Source organism: Macaca fascicularis, chromosome 13, assembly GCF_037993035.2.
Source record: "Macaca fascicularis isolate 582-1 chromosome 13, T2T-MFA8v1.1".
Taxonomy (NCBI): domain Eukaryota; kingdom Metazoa; phylum Chordata; class Mammalia; order Primates; family Cercopithecidae; genus Macaca; species Macaca fascicularis.
The window spans coordinates 75,461,065-75,483,359 of record NC_088387.1 but is presented as its reverse complement, the minus strand read 5'-3'; the positions used below and the strand labels follow the sequence as shown (position 1 = coordinate 75,483,359).

Below are 22,295 nucleotides of genomic sequence, written 5' to 3'. Positions count from 1 at the left end.
AGAGGCCGCCCTGGACCTCGGGTCAGGCCCTCTGACTCCAGATCTGCATTCCACTGTTCTCGTGACATCCCCTTGCTGCCAGTGTCTCACTGGTTGCTTAACTAAGCCAGTGACTCTTTGAAGGGAGACTCACACGATTTGATTTTCCAGGCAGCACATAACACAGGCCCAAGCAATGGAGCACAGGCTCTGACAAGACTCACTTACTGGCCACACAGGGTGGGGATAAGAATAGGGACCTAGTAGGTTCCTATTGCAATTTCACCAGACTGTAGGGTCCACACCTCTTACGTTTGAAACTCCCTGACTCCCACCGCTGCCAGCCCAACTGCTCCAGTGATAGTTCCCACCACTTCACCTAGAGCCTGGGCTCAGCTGCTGCCCTCACTGCCCTGGAGAAAGAGAGAAATGATACCACCTGTCGCATTGTTGACTCTAAGGCTTTTATGAGAATACACAAAAGAGAATAGATACTTGAAACGAATGAGTGACAGTTTATCTGGTGATTTTCTTATAAAGTTTTATTGTTGCTAGTTTCCTCCTCTATCTGTACTGTTGCTTCTCTTTAATTTTGTCTCACTGGCTCTTGCTTTGCTTCAGAAATGGCACGCTTTCCTAGCTAGGTCCTTTAGAGTAGGAAATCAAGTTGAGCTGCTAGATTGTCTGAACTTCTTGAAACCCAGAGGATGCTAGTGTAGACATGTGTGCATTATTGTACAGGAAGCCACTGAAACCTGCCTGCTGTGTGCAAAATGGGCTGAGAGGACTCCATGGCCACATCAAAGTCCATGTGCGTTTGACTCTTTTCCCTTCCCAGGTCTTAGTAGCCATTGATTTTTTTTGAAAAACGTATTTGAGATATATCAGTTTAGCTATTTTCTCAGTATTTTCATAAAATACCCAACTTTAGTCCTTGCCTGCCATGTAAACATACACACTTATTTAAACCAGCAAAATTTCTCAGTGTGTTTGTTCTGAAGTTAATTTCACATTCAGTTCTCATTTTCTGCCTGTTTATTACTCTGCCCCAAATCTGCTGAAACTGAACGGAAAAGGAACACTACTCGGTGGACATGGTTATAAATTAGCAGCCAGCACATGTATTAAGTGCCTTTCATACCTTAGCTCATTTCTTTTCCCAGCATTTAAGAGAAGGCTCCATTAGTAGTCCATTTTATAGATAAAAGAAACAGAAAAGGTAAGTAACTTGCCCAGGGCCAGACAGCTAGGAAGCCCGACTCAGAGACTCCGGAGGTCTGTGTCTGAAACCCATGATAGACACCTGGTTGAAACAAAGAGGGGGTGTGTGGGAGAGGGTCCTACACTCGTTGTTAGGAGAATTGCATTCCCGCTTCATTCCTACCCACGTCTCCGTGTGACTCTGGACGGGTGGTGAGCTTCTTTGTTCCTATTTCCTCATCAGTGTGGTGGCAGCTGACCTATCTCCTAGGCTGACGGTGAAGACCCAGTGGGTAGCCTGGGTTGCTGTGAAAGCATGAGCAGGCAGTCTTCTGGGCTGGGAAGTTACATAGGCTGTAGTAATGTGGTGAGGCTATTTGTTTTGTGATAGGCTGGGAAGAGCCCCACGGGGAACCGTCTGTAGTATAAAAGGGCCAGAGCTGGTGGGAAGAAGATAAAGGGAAGTAATACAGAACAGGCAGGGGGAGGGGAGGACATCAAACCCGTGCAAGGAGGATAAGCTGTGCTCAGTGGTGATGAATGCATATTGTGAAGAGTTGATGTCAACACATCAACTCTTGGCCTCCAGGGATTTCTTGCAGGGTAATTCTGCAAGAATTTTCTGAATTTTCAAAGAAATCGAGGTGAGTGTGTATGTGGGTACCTGCAAGGCAAGATCATATCTTTGCACACTTGTGGACCTGTGTGTATTTCTTTCCTCTTTTTTTTCTCTTTTTCTTAATAGAGACAGGGTCTCCCTATGTTGCCCAGGCTGGTCTCACACTCCTGGGCTCAAGGAATCCTCCTGCCTTGGCTTCCCAAAGTGCTAGGATTGTAGGCGTTAGCCGCCGCACCCAGCCCCTGTGTGGATGTTTTTAAAATTGAGGTGAAATTTACACAACATAAATTTAACCATTTTTAAGTATATAATCAGGCTGGATGTGGTAGCTCATGCCTATAATCCTAGCACTTTGGGAGGCCAAGGCAGGAGGATTGCTTAAGCTCAGGAGTTCAAGACCAGCCTACGCAACACAGTGAGACCCCCATCTCTACAAAAAATAAAAAATTGGCCAGATGTGGTGGCACGTACCTGTAGTTCCAGCTACTTGGAAGACTGAGACAGGAAGATTGCCTAAGCCCAGAAGTTTCACTCGGTAGTGAGCCATGATTGCACCACTGCACTCCAGCCTGGGTGACAGAGTGAGATCCTGTCTCCTGTGTCTAAAAGAAACATTAAAAAATAAAGTATACAGTCCAGTGGCATTTAGTACATTCACAGTGTTGTACAACCACCAGCTCTGCCAGTTCCAAAACATTTTCATCTACCCCTCAGAAAGTGTGTGTGGTTTTGCAAGGGCCTGTTCTGTTCATGCGTGTCTGGGAGGGCATCCTGATTTCTCCTGCTGGGAAGCCATCCTCATCCTCAGATGGCAGATTGCACTGTATGCGTTTCTTTGGCCAGCATAGTGGGGCTCACGTATTCACATTCCACATGGGTTTGCTGGTCACGGCTTAACTCCTCTGTGCACTCTGGCTGCCTCATCTGGACAGAGGAAAGCAGCACTGCAGCCTTCATCTGAGTGTAGTTACCGGGGTCTTCTCTTTGCTGCTTGGCTGCTTGTCGCCTTTGTCTATTAAAAGAATGTGTGCAAGTATGTATGTCAGCGGGGGACTTCAGCCTCTGTAGGCCAAGTGTTGAAAAGGGTGAGAGGGCCGCTCTGGTTGAGGTGTCAGACCTGGGATGTCTGTACGCCTCCCTCTCCATAGCTAGTCCTGGAGATAAGTAAGTGGGGTTCTGGGACTGAGCTGTCGCATAGACCCTGGTGGTGATAACAGAAAACACGGCAATGGCCTATGTAGAGGGGGCCCTGAATAATCTCCATGAGCTGTAGAGATACGGCCAGTGAGTGGTAAATCCTTTTATACTGTGGGCGAGAGGAGGTGGGGAGCAGCTGCAGAAGCAGAAGGCGGGGCAGGAGCTACGTTGGACAAGCCAGTGAATACTTTGCTCTGATTGGACAACCCAGGTCATGTGCCCTCCAAAACCCAGTACTTAGTGGGAGGGGCAGGAGTGGGGAATGAAACTCAATGATTGGCTTAATCCAACCAGGGACTCTCGATATGGCTAAGTATGGGGCCAGGGTCCCCAGGGGCATGTGTCTGAGTGGAGAAGGGGTGGGGGGTCCTGAACTGAATCAGACTTTTGGAAAGAAGGAGGAAGTAGAAGAATGCCGGATAGACAGTCAGCTGTATTTTCCATACCTAGATAAGACAAATGTCGAGACAATGCAGAAAAAGTTGTGGTGAAAAGCAGCAGCAGGAACTAAAATGCTTAAAGCATCCCTCAGTCTAAGGCTCTTCTAGTAAGAGCTCACATTATTCAGGGAGGTGGATTGGACCCATTGGTGTGCCACAGAAAAATGGCCCTGCTCACGGGAGGCAATTTGATATCTGGCCGAAACTGACGTCAGCAGCCAGATAAATTAATCTGTTACTGGAGAGAGTTCAGGTATTTGATCCACCTTCTCAAGCTTTGTAGCTGGTGAAGGAGGTGCAGCTAGCACTGTGCAAGCTACCTGCACGATGACTGCAGCTGACTTTTCTCACTTCACCTTCCCGTGAGCTACCATCATTCATTCAGCAGGAATGTAATAAGCTGCTACCATAAGCCAGGTCTTGAGCAATAGTCCCCTGCCCTCAGGGAGTCCTGATGCAGAAGGGGAAGATGCAGATCAGAAAAGAGGCAATTGTATTACAGTGTAAACAAACAGGATGACAGGAGAAGTTCCTGGTGCCACAGAAGTGTGGAGCGTGGGGATGCTTAAGCTGAATTGGGGGTTCAGAGAAGATCTGCTGCACGAAGTGATTTCCAGACTTAAGCCTAGAAGACGAGTAGGAGCTCCCAGGTGAAGAAATATGGAGAGAGAAGAAACAGGGAGACTCGCTGGGAAGGTGACTGCTTTGGTGTGTGTGTTTGTGTTAGGGGTTGATCCTGAGAACTTTCAGGTTTCTGGCTTGTGCACCCTGATTGAGTGGTGATATCTTTTAGTGAGATGGTGAACACAGGAGGAGTTGCAGTTTTGACTGAGAAGAAGTGAATTTAGTTCAGAAATGTTGAATTTGAGATGCTTCTGGTTCAGCTGAAAGGAGGTACATAGTAATAAGCTAGTTCTGGAACTCAGAGGCAGACACCTCCTCTGACCACCTGCTTGACATCTCAAGCTTAACACATCCCAAACTGTCCTCTTGAGTTCTCTCCCTATGGTGCCTCTCTACCCTCCGTCTTCCTCATCCCTCTAAAAGATGCCACATCATCTAGATATATCCAGAATATATCTAGCATCCACCATTTCTCCAGCCGTCAACTGCTATCCCTTAGTCTAAGCTTCCATCTTCTCTCAGCTGAATTACTATAATAATCTCTCCCCTTATAAGCCTGCCTGCCTCCAATTCATTCTCCTTAAAGTAGCCTGGATTGTCTTTTTCAAATTTTGTGACTTTTTTTGCGGGGGTTGCGGGGGAGACGGGGGGGACTCACCTTTTAATGACTTTCCATTGCAGGTGGGCCCTGGTGGTCCAAGCTGACTCCCTCTCTCCAGCCCCACCTGTCACCCCGGCCTTTCCCTGTGGTCTTCAGTATGTCAGGGCTTTTCTGCCTTGGGACGTTTGCATACGCTGTCTTGTTGTCTGTCTCCTTAAGTGGTCCCTCAGGTCTCAGGTTCAGTGTCACCCCTGCAGAGAGGTCTTTCTTGCCTGCCCAGACTGAAACTCATCTTCCTGGTTATTCTCTCTCCCAGAACCTGGCTCTCTTCCTTCATAGCACCTGCCCCAATTTGCATTTATAGTCATTTTTGTCCCAATTTGTTAAATGTCTGATTTGATACCTCAATTTTATCAGATCCATTTCCCATTTTTATAACAAATACTTCCTTTTTACTTATCCTCAAATGAGATCTGTAGATAATATAACCTCCCTATACATGTAATTTCAAATCAGTATAACGTCCTGGCAGTGATATGGAGGAGAACTAAAAAGGAAAGTAATTCATCATAAAACTATTTATTTCAGTATTAAATTGCTAAACACCCAAGGCTGACTACTCCAGACATCATAATGAAGTAATCAGGCCTGCACCTATTAGGTAAAATGACCATGAATGCAACAGTTAAAAATATTGGCTGACATAGTTAGGTTTTATTGGTGACTCAGATGCTAAGAGCAATGTTGCCAGTGGCATGTGATTTTCTGTGTTGGTAAGTAACTCCTGTGATGTTTGTTTTTTCTTTTTTTTCTTCTTTTTTTTTTTTCTTTGAGACAGGGTCTTATTCTGTCACCCAGGCTGGAGTGCAGTGGCATGATCTCAGCTCACTGCAACCTCGGTGTCCCGGGCTCAAGTGATCCTCCCACCTCAGCCTGCCAAGTAGCTAGGACTATAGGCACACACCACCACACCTGGCTCATTTTTGTATTTTTGTAGAGATGGGGTGTTGCCATGTTGCCCACACTGGTCTTGAACTCCTGGACTGAAGCCATCCACCTGTCTCAGCTTCCCAGAGTGCTATGATTACAGGTATAAGCCGCTGCATCCAGCCTCCTGTGATGTTTCAAATAAAATAAAGTACAATCTTTCTCCTTCAATGTGGACTGAAATTACCTTCCTAGAAAATTCATTAAAGTCTGAGGGCCATGGCTCATGCCTGTAATCCCAACATTTTAGGTGGCTGAGGCAGGATAATTGCTTGAGCCCAGGAGTTCGATACTAGCCCAGGCAACAGAGCAAGACCCCAGTCTCTACAAAAAAAAATAAAATAAAAAATATTTCTGACTAGCTGGGCATGGTGGCACACGCCTGTAGTATCGACTACTCAGGAGGCTGAGGTGGAGGCTAGAGCCCAGGAGGTCAAGGCTGTAGCAATCTGTGATCACACCGCTGCACTCCAGCCTGGGTGACAGAGTAAAACCCTGCTCCAAAAAAAAAAAAAAAAAGAAAAGAAAAGAAAAGAAAAGAAAGAAAAGAAAAAGTTTAAAAAATGCACTAAAGTTATGCCAAAAACCTTTATTTTTATATATGCAGCAGAATCAAGTCCTAGATTCATGCAATTATAAAAGGTGTTCCATGGCGAGCAGGTCTATGCAAACCTGCCTTCAAAGGCCGAGGGAGCTGAGAGGCTGAAGAGAGAGGCTGACAAATCCAGTTTCTCAGAAAGAAATATTTAATACAGACTTAGAAACAGAAATGATGTCTAGGTAGGCCAAGAGATGGTGGATTCTCACAACCAACCTCTAGAAAGTATCCTTTATATACTATGCTTTTAGGGTAAAGACACAGGAAGCTCATCATCCCTCAGACTTCCTTTAGAAACTCATGACCACTGGGGAGCTTATGAGGGCTTATCTATGCTACTGGAACACCTTGGATTGTAGGCATCAAACATTGGTCATCATGGCAGTTTTACTTCAAGATGGCCTCACTCTTGCTATGCAACAGGCTGTTTTCCCGCAAAGGAGTTTTTCATATTTATGAATGTCTAGCAGTACACTCACCACTCATGCGGGCCTGGGGCTGGTTTTCCTCATACAGGTCATGTAGCACCACGGCTCCCACCCTTAAATGCTAGCAGAGCTTCTCCATTCATTTTGACAATTGACAGCGCCTCCCAAATGTCCGAAATGACCCCCCGCCAGACATAGGGTGGTACTGCCCTAGCTGAGAGCCCTGTGCCTACTCCTCTGCTGTATTCTACACGGCATGAGGGCAGGGTCTGTGTTGTGTTCACTCGTCTATACACAGCACTCAGCACCTACTTGCCAGATATTTGTGGAGTGAATGAATGAATATTCTATCAACATGAAATGTGTGCCAAAAAGTTAGGAAAGGAGTATACCACATGGAAATGTGATCAGACATTTACCTTCTTTCTGCATGCTTTAGGCCAGCTGACCTCTGTTTTAGTGCAAGAGACTTGTAATTATAGCTCCAGACAATATGGAATTTCAGCTCTAAATCCTCTACAACTGGGGAAGTCACCTCACCATGCACAGAAGAAATAGCACTGGCTCCGAAGTTGTGGTTTGTCTTTTTTGGAAAGTCAGGCTTGTCTGCCGAAGAGCTCGAAACACTTGACTGGCTCTCTCATTTATCTTAACATGTGTATGCTATATTTATTCTCCCTTCACAGATGGGGAAGTGAAGCTTGCCTGAGGGCCATATTTAGCTTAAGTCTTGATCCTCTGCCTTGTGGTGGTCAGCTTAGATAAAATGGAATCCTAAAACTTGATTTTTATCCCGTAGTGTGAACCTCCTCCCACATTAAATCTGCTACTAGGGCTGCTCACAAGGGTAAGAAGTGTTCAGTTGGAGTGTTTTTCATCATGTGACGTGGCGATCTGCTAGTTCAGTGCCCTGCTTTTAGAGATGAGGAAGTGCCGTTTCATCACAACACAGTTAGATAATGACAAGGCCAGTCCTCTAGCTGGTTTCTTTCTGCCCCACCAGATGTAAATTTTCTCTCCGTTTCCTCCAGCCAACCTAAACAGGAGTTAAGATCAGTCAGGTGGCCAAAAGGAAAGCACAATGGAAAAGAAGCCCAAGATCTGGTTCCCTAGCTCCTAAATAATTGGTACATTAATTAGGAGGCTGACTTAGTATAAATCAAAATATATGAAGATGACAGTAGCTAAAAGTAAAAAGCTAAACCTTTCATTTCAAGGATTCTTTTAGTAAGTGCTAATCAGGCCAGTGACATATAAATACCATTTCACAACTGAACCGAAAATTAAAAAAGAAAACACCAAATGTTTGCAAAGTTTTTGAAAAACAGTGACCTCTTAAGAATTTATAGCACCTAAAAAAAACCTTTCTCTTCCCCAAATTTTCTTTAGTCCAAGAGTGCTGGGAGGTAGTAGGAAGCGGTAGGCAAATTCAGTAAACTCATCACTGGTAAGTTCTGAACCAAACTTACCAAAGTGTTTTCAAAAGGGACCCAACCCAGCTTCCTTGAAAAACAGAGTTATTTTTAAGGAGGTAAAAACTGATATTTTCATTTCACAAAGTTAAAATGAACTCAAAAGTATCAAAATGACTACACAATAGAAATGAGGTTTCAGGCCAGGCGCGGTGGCTCATGCCTGTAATCTCAGCACTTTGGGAGGCGGAGGTGGGCGGATCACGCAGTCAGGAGATTGAGACCATCCTGGCTAACACGGTGAACACCCATCTCTACTAAAAGTACAAAAAATTAGCCGAGCGTGGTAGCAGGCACCTGTAATCCCAGCTACTCAGGAGGCTGAGGCAGGAGAATTGCTTGAACCCAGGAGGTGGAGGTTGCAGTGAGCCAAGATCGTGCCATTGCACTCCAGCCTGGGCTACAAGAGACTCCGTCTCAAAAAAAAAAAAAAAGACAAGAAAAGAAATGAGGTTTCATAGGCTACTCTGACCAAGCATTACCATAGACCCATGATATATAAGTTAAATAGAGGAGAAAACAGTTTGCCTTCTCAGAAGCTGGCTTCATGACATGTGTCCTCTGGGCTTCTGTGTAGCACCCTTTGAAGGGTTGAGGGTTTCAAGAGCCCGATGCCTGTTTTGGACTTCTTGCTAGAAACAGATGTTGTATATGAAGATTACTACTGTGTGCCTTGGAAGTGACACAGAGAATTGCTACTGCACGGACCACAAAGCCACCACTTTTCAGGGATGTTCTTACTTAGTTGTCATACGTTTTACATCTTTCTTCAAGTAGTTAGAAGCTGCTTTAGATTTTGGAAGGCTGGGACTTACCATTCTAGGTTGTTTCTCATTCTAGGTTGTTACAGAGGAAAACTCTAGTAGGTTTTGATAAATGACTATTTCCTACATCACAGTACTATCCTGCATTATTTGGGATTGTAATACATTCCTATAGTACTTTATGGTCTTCAAAGCATTTGTCGTGGACAGTCTCCCATTTTTCAGACAGAGAAACTAAGGCCCTAAGGAATAAGGGACTGGGCCAAAGTCGCATTGCTAGCACACTGGATACGTTCAAGCTCTCTCTCTTCTGTAAGGACCAACTCCAGTGCCTCTTCCAAGAAGTCTTTAGTGTCCTCTCATTACTGTTCTAACTTGTACTATCATGTTCATATACATCTTGTCTACCTTGCCGTGACCTTCCTAAGAGCGAAAGCCATTATGCGTTTGTGTGTATCTCCTCACCTATCAGAATTATTCCTCTTGGGTGCTAACCTGACGCATGTTCCCACACCAGCCTACAGTTTCCTTTTCTGGGCTGTGGCTTTGAGGTCTGCAAGGCGCTGGAGTGGTGTCCAGGCACATTGTGGGCACTGCTGCACATTCGAGTGCATTGCCTTATTTTTAACATACAGATACTTAATGAGAGAGCTTTGTAAATGTTTATAAGGTGTTTTGCAAATAGATGTTATTTGAATCTCATCCTTCCCTCCTTTATTTATTGCAGTTAGCACTGTTCTGGGCACATAGTAGGTGCTTAGTAATGTTTCTTAAATTAAGCATTTCTATATTCACTTGCTCCAGCTTACACTTTTATTCCCTCCTATTGTTGTATATGGCTGTCTTTTTATATGTGTATGTCTTGAATTCCCAACTAAACTGCAAGCTCCAGAGGGCTATAGTCTCAGTAAATCTTTACTGATTGCTTTTCAATGACACATGATAGCATTCTAGCTAACAAAGCATGACACAAGGTAAATCATCCAATGTGAGTGTTTTTATTTAAAATATGTTTTGGATATGTATTTTAAAATAGACATCCCCATCCTAAAAACATGCATTTTAAACAGAGATCACTAAGGTAGGAGGGAACACCCAGGTCCACATGAAGGGGACAAAGAACGGTGCAGAAGTGAGAGGCTCATGGGCACTGCTGGCTGAGCTGCACACGGAAGGGGGTCTCCAGCTGATGGTCGTTGGCTACATTTCTCTGTGGCATTGGAAGAGCTTTTGTTTCCTCTCAGAGCACATTTCTTTCATTTTCTGTTTGCAGATTCTTGTTAGGTGGTAAGTGTGTGATTTCTTTTTTTTTGTTTGTTTGTTTTTTTTTTGAGACAGGGTCTCACTGTGTCACCCGGGCATATTCATGGCTCACTGCAGGCCCAACCTCTTGAGCTCAAGTGATCACCCACCTCAGCCTCCTGAGTAGTTGGGACTAGAGGCATGTGCCACCATGCCCAGCTAATTTTTGTATTTTTAGTAGAGACAGGATTTCACCACATTGGGAAGACTGGTCTCAAACTCCTGGACTCAAGCAATCTTCTCACCTCAGCCTCCCAAAGTTTGCTGGGATTACAGGTGTGAGCCACCGCGCCTGGCCGTGTGTGATATTTTTGAAGTAAGGTTGTCATTATCACATATCGAGGACTCTTCAATGAGGGAGAGCCTGATCACTAAACTGCCAGAACACACTTAAAAACTTGATACTTCTGGTACTTAGCCAGTTGGTAAGAAGCTAAAGAGTCTGCCATGCAGTCCAACAGCCATGTTGACTAAACTCACCAGTTCTTTCATTGTTTTGATGTTGAACAGTTGTCTTTAATACACTTTTCTCTACTCCTGAGAATGTTCTAGTTACCATGCTGAAATGTTTAAATACCTACATTTTAAAATTAGAACTAAAATATAATTGGTTTGTTAATTAGGAAGACACTGGAGAGTTGGCTGTGAGAAGTTGTGACTTTGATAAATTGATCTTTTAAAAGGGCAGTTGCTCTACATTTGACTTCTTTGTGTTCTCAAATATAAAATACATGGCTTGAGATGAAAGATTCTGCACACTTCCACTTATTCATTCCCAAATCCCACATTTCATATTAAATTCACTCAGGATACTGTGTGATGGATATAAACCATTTTATATGATGCAGGCTACAGTATGCACAGGGGATAATTTATTTTCTAAATTTGCTATCTATTATTAGACTTCTAATTACTCAGCTGGATAGAAGTAGAAAGGTCTCATTCTTGTATTAACTGCCTTTTTTTTTTTTTTTTTTGAGACGGTGTCTAGCTCTGTTGCCCATGCTGTAGTGCAGTGGCACAATCTCTGCTCACTGCAACCTCTGCCTCCTGGGTTCAAGTGATTCTCCTGCCTCAGCCTCCCGAACAGCTGGGATTACAGGTGTGCACCACCATGCCCAGATAATTTTTGTATTTTTAGTAAAGATGGTGTTTCACCATATTGGCCAGGCTCAGACTTCTGACCTCAAGAGTCCCACCTTGGCCTCCCAAAGTGCTAGGATTACAGGCACGAGCCACCACGCCCAGCCACTAACTGCCAATTATTTAGCCAGAGATGATAGGCAGAAGAAATTCATTTTAGATAGTTCAGACTTAAGAAGTAAATTTCTCTCCAAGGAGGTCTAAACATACGTGTGTGTTTTATTTTGTAATAGCCCCAGTTTTTCACATTTTAATTATTCAAACAAAACCTGTAATTTAAGAAATATCTAGAAATGATTGGTCTAATTGTCCTCCTTTGTGCCCACATGTCTCTCACGGAGGAAAGTCAGGATTCACTGTGGTTATGAAAGGAATCTGTACAATATGTTTACCTTCTGTAAAATATTTGGATTAATATTGTGAAGCATCTCTAGAGAACATGGCATTCAATTAGTTTTTATTTCTTGTCATCTCTCACTAGAGAAAGAGTGCACACTTTTGTTTCCCTGAGGAGGTAAACTTGCTTGAAAAGTAATATTTCCATTAAAATCTCTAATTTGGCTTTCTTAAATATAAATCCATTTTTGCTACATTTTAAATAGTCTTAAGGCTAAGTGACTAATTAGTACAGCAATAATATATCATTCTCTTTTATTCATCTGAAAATTATACTATCTCGAGAGACCTGAGTTTTGTGTGTTTTGATTTTATTTCTTACTAAAAGACTTCTTTGTGATTGGAGGGAGCTGCAAAGCTGAGGCAAGTGTGGCACTCAGGGGACCCTGCGTGGATTTCCAGAGGAATAAGAGACTCGGTTTCCCATGGGATAAAGAACTTATGTTTAAGCATTGAAAGAGTTCTTTGATGTGCCAGGTGCTATGCGGAGTGCTTTAGTTGCATTATTTCATTTATTCCTCATAATCCTATGGGATAGTTTCCCCATTCCTATGTCTGTGAAAATTGGAAATCTAAATACGGATGAGGAGTGCTTTTTAATGAGAACACCCCATTACCCGGCCATGCCAACTGCAGGTTTGCTCCGAAGTGTGGAGTTGCTGGGTGGGATGCTAAGATGAAATACTGCTTCTTTCTTTTTTTTTTTTTTTTTTTTTTATGGACTTGCAGTTCGAAACAGGCAGTAGAGCCCAGAAACTTCATATAAGGCACCCAATTGTACTGTTTAACACAAACTGATTTCAAACACGTTAAAATTTCAAGAAGGCTTCCTCTAGTGACTGTCTGGGGGGGGTGTAACATGTTTCACACCCAACCTATTTGATTTCTTTGTTGTGAATTTCTTAACGCCAGAGCACTGCTTTAATCAAAACCATTTAGAGGCATCCACTTTAAAAAATAAAAGTTGCAGAAGATTGGGGGTGGCGTTTCCCCTCTCATCCCGTGATAGCCAACACCTGAGCAATCTTTTCATGCCCACAGCTCCAGATTATAGGTGTGCTCTCCAAAAGCATCCCAGAAAAACAAAAGGGTTACCCACCAGTCAAGGGTTTGAGACATTAACATACTTGAGTTGAAAGTTATATTATGAAAAATGTCAGAAAATTGCATGAAAGGAAAATTGTTCCACGAGGAAATACTACTGCTGAAACTCCAAGTGGAAGATGATGTTTTTAATATTCCCTTAGTTCCACATTTGTGTAGTTCTGTAGTGAAGCGACTCATTTAAGAGGGGAGGTGGCCCAGGCTAAAAATAAAGTTTCTTTGAAACCAGATGAGAGTCTAGCTATGCCAAAAATGGAATCCGGACTCTGTTCACTCTCGAGAATGTAAATAAGTAGAATTTTGTGTCACATAAAATAGTCTATGCAAAAAAGGATATTCACTGCCTTTTGTGATAGAGACTAAAATAACCATCAGGAGTATAGCTGTTCTGGGGACTCTGAAGCAACAGTGTAAAATGATATAGTAGTCTAACGTATTCTAATTTAGAAAGATGTCCAAGACAAAGCCAGTGAGAACAACAAGTACTGCATGATTTCATTTTATATACAGACGTACGAATATGTACAGTTACTGGTATACTCATGCATAGAAAACGAATTGGAAGAATAAACATGAAAGTATTAGGTAGAGGGAATGGAAGTTGGAGAGTAAAGGAGGATTTTGGTGGATTTACTGTATATGTTTCTCTTTTAAGTTTTCTCACACACACACACACACAAAATTAATAAAACTATAGAAACAAGGAAAGTAAAGCTTGAAGGTCTCAGTGAAGCTGTATAGTGGTTAAGAGTATAGACTCTGGAGTAAAAACTGGCAGGATTTGCATCTCAGCTCCTTGACTTACTGGCTGTACATCCTTACACAAGTAATTTAACTTCTGTGCTTCAGTTTACTCAAATGAAAGTCAGGATTAAGGGTACTTGTGTCATATTGTTGTTATAAGGATTAAATAAGTAATCCATGAGAGAGCATATAGACTAGTGCCTGACACATAGTAAATATTCAGTATATATTAGTTATTATAAATTATAATACTTAGGCAATGTCTAGCTATATTCAATTCTTTGTGCAAACTTTTTAGTTAAAAATGTTTTTAGTGACAGCATTAGTGATCATAATGTATTTTTCCAAAGTTTTCATTGCCATTGTTAATGATACTGTCATTTTTTTTTTTTAACCTCACGGGTGTTCAGAACTTCACAAGGAAGAATAACAAAAACAGAGTTATCTGATTTTACATAGAGTGCCATACATTCCACTAGTGGAGTAGTCCTGAATTTGCATCTTTGACCATGTAATCTAATATACATATTATTAGTAAACAACAGAAATGTAAATACATAATGAGGCTTTTCTTTGTTCCTTAGGAAGACTATGACCGTCTGAGGCCTTTATCTTACCCAATGACCGATGTCTTCCTTATATGCTTCTCGGTGGTAAATCCAGCCTCATTTCAAAATGTGAAAGAGGAGTGGGTACCGGAACTTAAGGAATACGCACCAAATGTACCCTTTTTATTAATAGGAACTCAGGTATGTCTAGTTTGATTTTCCTCATTTTAGGATAAGCTCTTTGGCCTGCCTTAGGGGTTGCTCTCAGATAAACAGTCCCAAAGCTGAGCAAATGATATAAGTGTTTAATCTCAACTGCAAGTTAATGAGTTCTATCATATTTTTGGAAAAAATTGTGCCAAAAGAAAGCAATTCTATTCCCGGTTTTTAAAAATTAAGTTCTTTTGTTTAATCTTTTTTTGGTATGTGGGGATTAAGTGGGATTACATGCTTTGATTTTTCTTTAAAGATTTGTAATATTATCAGACATTATTGACCTTTCTTAATTAGATTGATCTCCGAGATGACCCCAAAACTTTAGCAAGACTGAATGATATGAAAGAAAAACCTATATGTGGGGAACAAGGACAGAAACTGGCAAAAGAGGTAATGGAACACTTACAGAATTTAAGCATGAATGTAAAAGACGCTAAGATAACAATAGAAGCTAACATTTATTGTGCATTTACTGTATGCCAGACACTGTGCTGAGTGCTTTACATGCATTATCTCATTTAATCCTTGCATGAACTCAGTGAGGTAGGTCTGTTTCCCCAGTTATACAGAAGAGAGAGTGGAGGCTTGGAGATGTCAGATAATTAGCCCGAGATCCTGCAGGTAATAAATGGCAGAGTTGGGTTTCAGTCCAAAGCCTGACTCCTGGGCTGAGGCTCTTAACAACCTGTATTACATTGCCAATGATATTTTCCTAAAACGTCACATATGGAAAAAAGCATCAGAAATACATGTCACTACTTTCAACCCTTCATTACTTAAACATTTGCACTGTGCCAAATCAGCTCTGTCTTAAGACTCATTGAGTTAGACAGTGGAGCCACCTAGGATGACAGTTTAAATTTGTGGTTAAAACCAAAAAAATGATGACTAGGTTTGCAAAGAAATGTGTTGAAATTTCTCCAATCTTTTTATGAAAAAAGGATAGAAAATACGAAAGTTCTAAAAGTATATATAAAACAGTGATGCATGCAGTACCTTGTAGCTTATCTTCCTTTGTGCCCCAAGGCTAGGTTTACTTTTTCCCCTTTTTTCCCATTTGGCCTTAACATCATTGGATTCTATTTTTTACATGTTGTGATTTCAATAGGACTTTTGTGGAAACAGAATCCATATATGGTCTTTTTTGTTTGTTTGTTTGTTTGTTTCAGACGAAGTCTCGCTCTGTCGCCCAGGCTGGAGTGCAGTGGCTGGATCTCAGCTCACTGCAAGCTCCGCCTCCCGTGTTCACGCCATTCTCCTGCCTCAGCCTCTCAAGTAGCTGGGACTACAGGCACTCGCCACCTTGCCCGGCTAATTTTTTTTTTTTTTTCATTTTTAGTAGAGACGGGATTTCACCGTGTTAGCCAGGATGATCTCCATCTCCTGACCTCATGATCCGCCTGCATCATCCTCCCAAAGTGTTGGGATTACAGATGTGAGCCACCGCGCCCAGCCCATATATAGTCTTTTAAAATGTAATATCAGGAGACAAAAGAAAGCGAGAAAACTTTTGGAGGACAGTTTTTCCTAAAGCAAAAAATAAATGGCTTTACTAACAAATCACTTCAGAAATTCCATGTATTCAATTTTGTAATCTTGGGGAGAGAAGGAATTTCTAAATGTTATAAAGATAAAAGTCATAAATGAAAATATTAATGATTTAACTGCATAAAAACTTAATACCACATCAAATGCCAGAAATAAAATGAAAAGTCATATAAACTGAGATGGATGGCAGAAAAATGGGTTAACATCCTTAGTATACAGGAACCTCTTGCATGAGTTAATCAGAAGACACAGATTCCAATAGAAAAATGGGCTAACAATGAAAAATTCACCCCCCAAAATGCAGATTGCCACTGAAGATAGGAAATATGTTCAAACTTATTAGCAGTCAAATGTAAGCTCAATTTGCACCTATAGAATTGGCAAAAAATGAGAAATTAATTATAATACCCGCTATTCCAAGGGTGTAGTAAAATGGACTCTCTGTTGTACTGGTCGTTGAATCAAAGCAGTCTTGACAATATGCAAAATCCTTAAAATCATGGACACTTTTGATCAAGCAATTCCATATGTAAGAGTTTTTATCCTAAGCAAATCATTAGGATGTTGGTCAAAGGATACAGTGTTAGACTGGAGGAATATGTCTTTTTTGAGATACACTGCACAGCATGCTAACTATAGTTAATAATGGTGGTGCTGGGCGCAGTGGCTCACACCTGTAATCCCAGCACTTTGGAAGGCCAAAGTGGGTGGATCATTTGAACCCAGGAATTGGAGACCCGCCTGGACAACATGGTGAAACCCCATCTCCACCAAAAAAAAAAAAAAAAAAAAAAGCCGGCATGGTGGCGCATGCCTGTAGTCCCAGCTACTTGGGGGCTGAGGCAGGAGGATCACTTGAGCCCAGGAGGTGGAGGTTGCAGTGAGCCAAGATAGTGCCATTGCACTCCAGCCTGGATGACAGAGTGAGACCCTTTCTGAAAAAAAAAAAACAAAAAAAACAAAAAAGGGGGACTGCATATTTCAAAATTGCTAAAAGAGTAAATTTTAAATGTTCTCACCACACAAAATGGTATTTAAGGTGATAGATGTTAATTATGTTGATTTAATCATTTCACTTGTGTGTGTGTGTATATGTATATATAGAGAAGATATTGCTTTGTACCTCGTATATAAAATTATAATTTGCCCATTTATATTTAATAATAAAAGCAAATTATTAGGGATGTGCTTAAAGAGAGCTACAAAGATGCTGAATTGTTTATAATGGCAGAAATTCCAATCTATTAAAACTTCATACTAAAATATCTGTTAAGATTTCGTATTTGTTATGTAGTTAAAGGGAAAAAAGTAGTTGCAAAACAATATGATCTCATTTCTAGACTCATCAGCATTTGGCACAGTTGCGTCCTTCTTGAAACTTTCTTCACTTGGCCTCTCGGTTTTTCTCCCCTCTCATTGGACTCTGCTTCATCTCTTTACCTCCTTAGTCCCTGGTTGGAGGGCCCCAGGGATGAGCACTCAGCTTTGTGGATGTCTTCTTCTATAGCTACCCTCCCTAGGCCTAAATGAGCTTGTCAGTCTTGTGGCTCGCACAGTCTACAACCAAAGATTCCTAGACTTCCATCTCTAGCCTGGACCTCTTTCTAAATTCTCAATTTGGTTACCCAGCTGTTTACTCACCAAGTCCATCTAGGTGGCTGAGTATCTCAAAATTAACATGTCTAAGATATGATTCTTCTTTCTCCGAGGCTGTCCTCCCAGTTACTCAGGTCAAAAGCCCTCAGCTGGGCGTGGTGGCTCACGCCTGTAATCCCAGCACTTTGGGAGCCTGAGGTGGGCAGATCACCTGAGGTTGGGAGTTGGAGACCAGCCTGACCAACATGGAAAAACCCCATCTCTACTAATACAAAATTAGCTGGGCGTGGTGGCGCATGCCTAGTAATCCCAGCTAGTCGGGAAGCTGAGGCAGGAGAATCGCTTGAACCTAGAAGGTGAAGGTTGTGGTGAGCCGGTATCAAACCATTGTGCTCCAGCCTGAGCAACAAGAGTGAAACTGTCTCAAAAAAAAAAGAAAAAAGGCCTGAGGTTATACTTGCCCTTGCTCTTTCTCTCATACCACACATCTAGCCTTTGGCACAACATATCTTCAGAACATATCCAGAATCCAGACCCTTTTTTCTATCTCTTCCCTCTATCACTTGGTTCAGGCCTCCTCCATCTCTGGCCTGCTTTACTGGAATAGCTTCCAACTCACCTTTCTGCTTCTGCCTATGCCCCATGGTCATCTGTTCTCAACACAGCAGCCAGGGTAAGTCTTCAAAATGTAAGCCCAATCATGTCACCGCTGTGCTCAGAATCCTCTGGTCCCCAGCTCAGATTAAACGCCAAAGTCCGCACTGTGGCCTACAAGCCTCTGTTCCCTCTCTGCCTTACTCATTGTTCCCCAGGCCTCCTGGTCTCCTTGCTGTTCCCTCAAAGTTCTGAGAACCTTTGTACTTTTGCTGCTCCCTCTGCCTGGAATGTTCTTCCCTATGGATATGATTCATTCTTTCACTCTTTTCAGGTCTCTGCTCAAATACCACTTCCTCAGTGTGATCCTGTTCCTTGACTACTCCAGGCATGCTCCTGCATCAGGATCTATCTGCCTGGAGCTCTTCCCCTAGGTATCCCTCACTGCTCAAACTTCCCCATTGAGAAGCCTCCCCCGACCCCCACTACCACTGTCCTCAGCACTCCCTGCCTCCCTCACTCTGCTTTTTCCCCACAGCATTTGCCACCATCTGCTCTGTATTCCCTCCCGTGTGCCTCTCACCCAGCAGATGTCAGCACATGTGGACGCCACACAGCAGGGACTCTGCTCTTTCGTTCAGTTCACTGACATATCCCCAGGACCTAAACAGTGCTTGACATATAGTAGATACCCAGTAAATATGTGGTGAATGAAATAATTTTTCATAGAAAGTCTGGAAGGACATACACTAGTATTTTAAAATCCCCTCTCGGGGGTTATGAACATGGACGATGAACGTATTCTTTTCGCATAGCTGTATAACTTTCTTTATAATGATGTGTTTATGTCATGCCAATTGTATAAACATGATTTTATATATTTGTGATTTTTTTCTCCCTCCCAGATAGGAGCATGCTGCTATGTGGAATGTTCAGCTTTAACCCAGAAGGGATTGAAGACTGTTTTTGATGAGGCTATCATAGCCATTTTAACTCCAAAGAAACACACTGTAAAAAAAAGAATAGGATCAAGATGTATAAACTGTTGTTTAATTACGTGAGAAACATCTTCAGTGGCCAAGGAAATTGTCCATTTCTCTCAGAAAGCAAATGAAATGCTACAGCTATACCCAGACCTTTTATAGGTAATGAAGCAGTTCAAAACTTGAAAGAAAACAAAACCTGTCCTCAGAATTCTATAAAGGTTATTAAGAATGTTCCTTAAAGGTTTAAGAAGCAGTAAGCAGCATCTGAAGCCACAATCTATTATAAATACTTTATTTCAACTAGAAGGTACAATCTCTCAGGGGTTTCATAGTTTAAAAAGCTACAATCACATCATGTTGTAACTACATAAAAAACAGTGCTGTAAATGGAACTGCTTGGCTTTGACCATACACATTTCTGCACAGCCCTTACAGAATCTGCACAAAGAAGTATCTCCCTTTGCTCCAGTTAATTGTTCTTGTACGTAAGTTGCTTTCTATTCCAGTATATCCAGAGTGGTGAAATAACAAGGCCAGCCACGTAGCCAAAGGTCGCTCCAAGCGTACAGGAGATGGGCCATACCTGAGGAGAGAATGTATGAGATCAAAAAAGAACAAATGTTTTTATTATTACTTGAGCACAAGTGTAACCTAAATATTTCTATATTAAAGCTTAATGTGCTTTCTTAAAGAATGCCAAAAGTGTAATAAGGTCATAATTGCATTTATCATGAACACTAAAAATGTACACATTTTAGTTAATGTGCATTAAACTGTAGCAAGGCTCTGGCAATTGTAGATTTAGTTTGACGCTCCCCAAAGTGCATGAGACACATGCTAAAATTACAAATTAAAATTTTGGGTCAGACTTTGCCATAATGCTGGACTCAATTTAGCTCTCTGAACTAGTTGGTAATTTTTTTTTTTTAAATTCCCACTTTGGCTGTGTACATCAAATGAAATGAGAATTGTGTATGTTGACCAAACCACAAGAAACTTTAAGTTGTGTTAAAGAGGGAAGACCTAGAATCCAAGCATGTTACGTGAAAATTGTAACAGAACAGCTGCTTCCACCTTTCAGATATTGATGTTGGAACCACAGCAGAAGTTATAGAATGACAACTTATATACACATCTAGAATGTAAGTTAAACAAAATACCGGCTTCCAGAGACCCATTTTCTCCAGCCATATTACATTAGGCTAGAAGTAATTAATTTTGAATTATTTAATCTACAAGCAGTGCATGTGTTGGTCCCTAAGTGAAAGGCTCTGCTTAAAAAAAAAAAAAAAAAAAAGTTGGAGAAAAATTTTCATGTTCTTCTGTGAAGCTTATTTGGTACACTGGAGCCATTTCTAATCTTTCTCTGGGGGGAACAGGCCACAGAACTGTGTTAGAGGTGAACCATCTTAATTACTAGTTCTATTACCTAATTCAGCTTCCTTGTTTGGTCTGCTGTGGATCTGCCTTATTGCATATGCCATGCATCAGATAATGGTGTTAGACAAAGCTTCATTGTGAACAACCTAATGCATTTTAGAGAAACAATCTCATCTACACATTTTTTTCTAGCCTTTCCTACATTTAAACTTGCTGTTGCCTAAATTATAATTTTTTAAATGTCTTTGGTGGGCTTCTGTTAATTCACATGACTTAAGCTTATAGCTATGTCTACTGCACAGATTGGGTAATGGAACACTAAACTTTTATACTTGAAAATGACAGCCTTAAATGCTCATATCAGTCACAAATCTAGGATGTACCGTCTTGTTGTATGTGAGCTTTGTAGAGATTTTTAAAAATATAAGCATCACCTTTCCATTGAAGAGTGGAGAGAGTCTACTGGATGACTGGCCAGGAACTTTCTCTCTGCATCAGACATTTGGATGTCTTCTTTCTTCCAAGAAATGGTGGTTCACATTAAGTATCATGGCCTTATGTATGCTCAAATGGAATCTTATGTAACTTTCTTATTTAATTTTGGTCTGCTATTTTTAGATAAAATTGAAAGGAATTGTATAAATCAATTAACATATTAGCTAAGTTGTCCAACACATGGTATAAAGGAATTACAACAGTAAACTATTATACATTTCGAACTTGCCTTTGGGGATTTATGAGGATTTTTTGGGGGGGGCTCCAATTCATATCTCTGAAACCCTTCACACTTGGTTTACTAGCCATTCAAAGTTAAAAGTCTAGAATTTGTCCTGCCCTAACAGAAACAGATTAGGAATTTGTTGACACAAACTGGTGTCACCTGTTTCGTGACTGGGCTTTGGTTTCCTCATTATAAATATGGGAGGTAGAACAGAGGTCTCCAACGTCTCTCCCATTTATCACAATAATTTTCTTATTCACGGTAATCATTGTTGGACGTTACTTTTTCAGTTTCACATTCTCGAGATGGTAAAAATCATGTATATAGATTATCAGAACTCTAAGCAAAGATGACTGTCGCATCTGAAGCTGAGGTGCCTTAGGTACTCTACTGACCTTGATGGGTTTGGAGTTCCCTATTGCTTATCAAGAGCTTTTTAACTGCTTTGGTTCCTTAGTCTTTTTGCAAAAATCCTTCCTGTCACTTCAACTAAAAACCAAAGATTTGTTTTCTATTAATAAGCAGACTAGAGAAAAATTGCCTTATTTTCAGATGCATGTCTTCATTAAAAGCTTAGATTTCAATAGAAAATCAGATTAATCACTGAAATGACTATTTTAAACTAGTGAAATATCTGGGAAATAAACTGCTTCAAAAATATTTTATTGACATGAATTTTGCTAGTGAATACAAACACACTGCCTCAAACAAGGCCATGTATGAAGGCACTTACAAGAAATTTGAGTTAATCAGTGTTTGCATATAGAGAATTAGTTCTAAAGTTCTTAAAAATACATTTAGGGGCTCCCTGAAATCTTATTTAATACTTTGCTAACTTACACTCTTGTTTTATCTCCACAGGTACATTTTAGGTTAGCTCATGGTGAATTCTATTTACAATAAGTAGAGCTTGGATTAATGGGTTTTGTTATGAATTATCTTAGTTACTTTAGACAGAGTTTCCATTTGATTTTTAACTATTTAAAATACCAAATTAAATACCAGTTTGTTGGTTGTTACTTTTAAATGATTGTTGCTTTAACAGTGTCCCTTCTTAACACATGGGGTTACAAATAAAATACTATGCATAGTTTACTGTCTACGTAAA

General features: G+C 41.2%; 2 protein-coding genes across 9 annotated transcripts in view; one reads left to right on the top strand and one right to left on the bottom strand.

Annotated features, from left to right (window-relative positions):
- Positions 1-22,295, top strand: part of RHOQ (ras homolog family member Q) — a 41,296-nt gene extending 19,001 nt beyond the window's left edge. For 3 of the 7 annotated variants that reach the window (XM_045369387.3, XM_045369384.3, XM_045369386.3), the window contains 5 exons: positions 14,183-14,347; positions 14,657-14,752; positions 18,079-18,179; positions 18,435-18,534; positions 19,006-19,104. In XM_045369387.3, the coding sequence (XP_045225322.2) occupies positions 14,183-14,347; positions 14,657-14,752; positions 18,079-18,179; positions 18,435-18,534 (462 nt within the window). In that variant the 3' untranslated portion in view covers positions 19,006-19,104. Of the gene's footprint in view, positions 1-14,182; positions 14,348-14,656; positions 14,753-15,531; positions 15,907-18,078; positions 18,180-18,434; positions 18,535-19,005 lie in introns of those variants that run through there. The other 4 variants (XM_005575962.5, XM_074011852.1, XR_010580461.2 and 1 more) reach the window with 3 other exon arrangements.
- Positions 19,363-22,295, bottom strand: part of PIGF (phosphatidylinositol glycan anchor biosynthesis class F) — a 36,186-nt gene continuing 33,253 nt past the window's right edge. Inside the window, exons 6-7 of one of the 2 annotated variants that reach the window (XM_065527112.1) lie at positions 20,901-20,983; positions 19,363-19,669 (exon numbers count right to left, since the gene is read on the bottom strand). In XM_065527112.1, coding sequence (XP_065383184.1) covers positions 19,516-19,669; positions 20,901-20,983 — 237 coding nt within the window. In that variant the 3' untranslated portion in view covers positions 19,363-19,515. The remainder of the gene's footprint in view (positions 19,670-20,900; positions 20,984-22,295) is intronic. The other variant, XM_005575963.4, reaches the window with a different exon arrangement.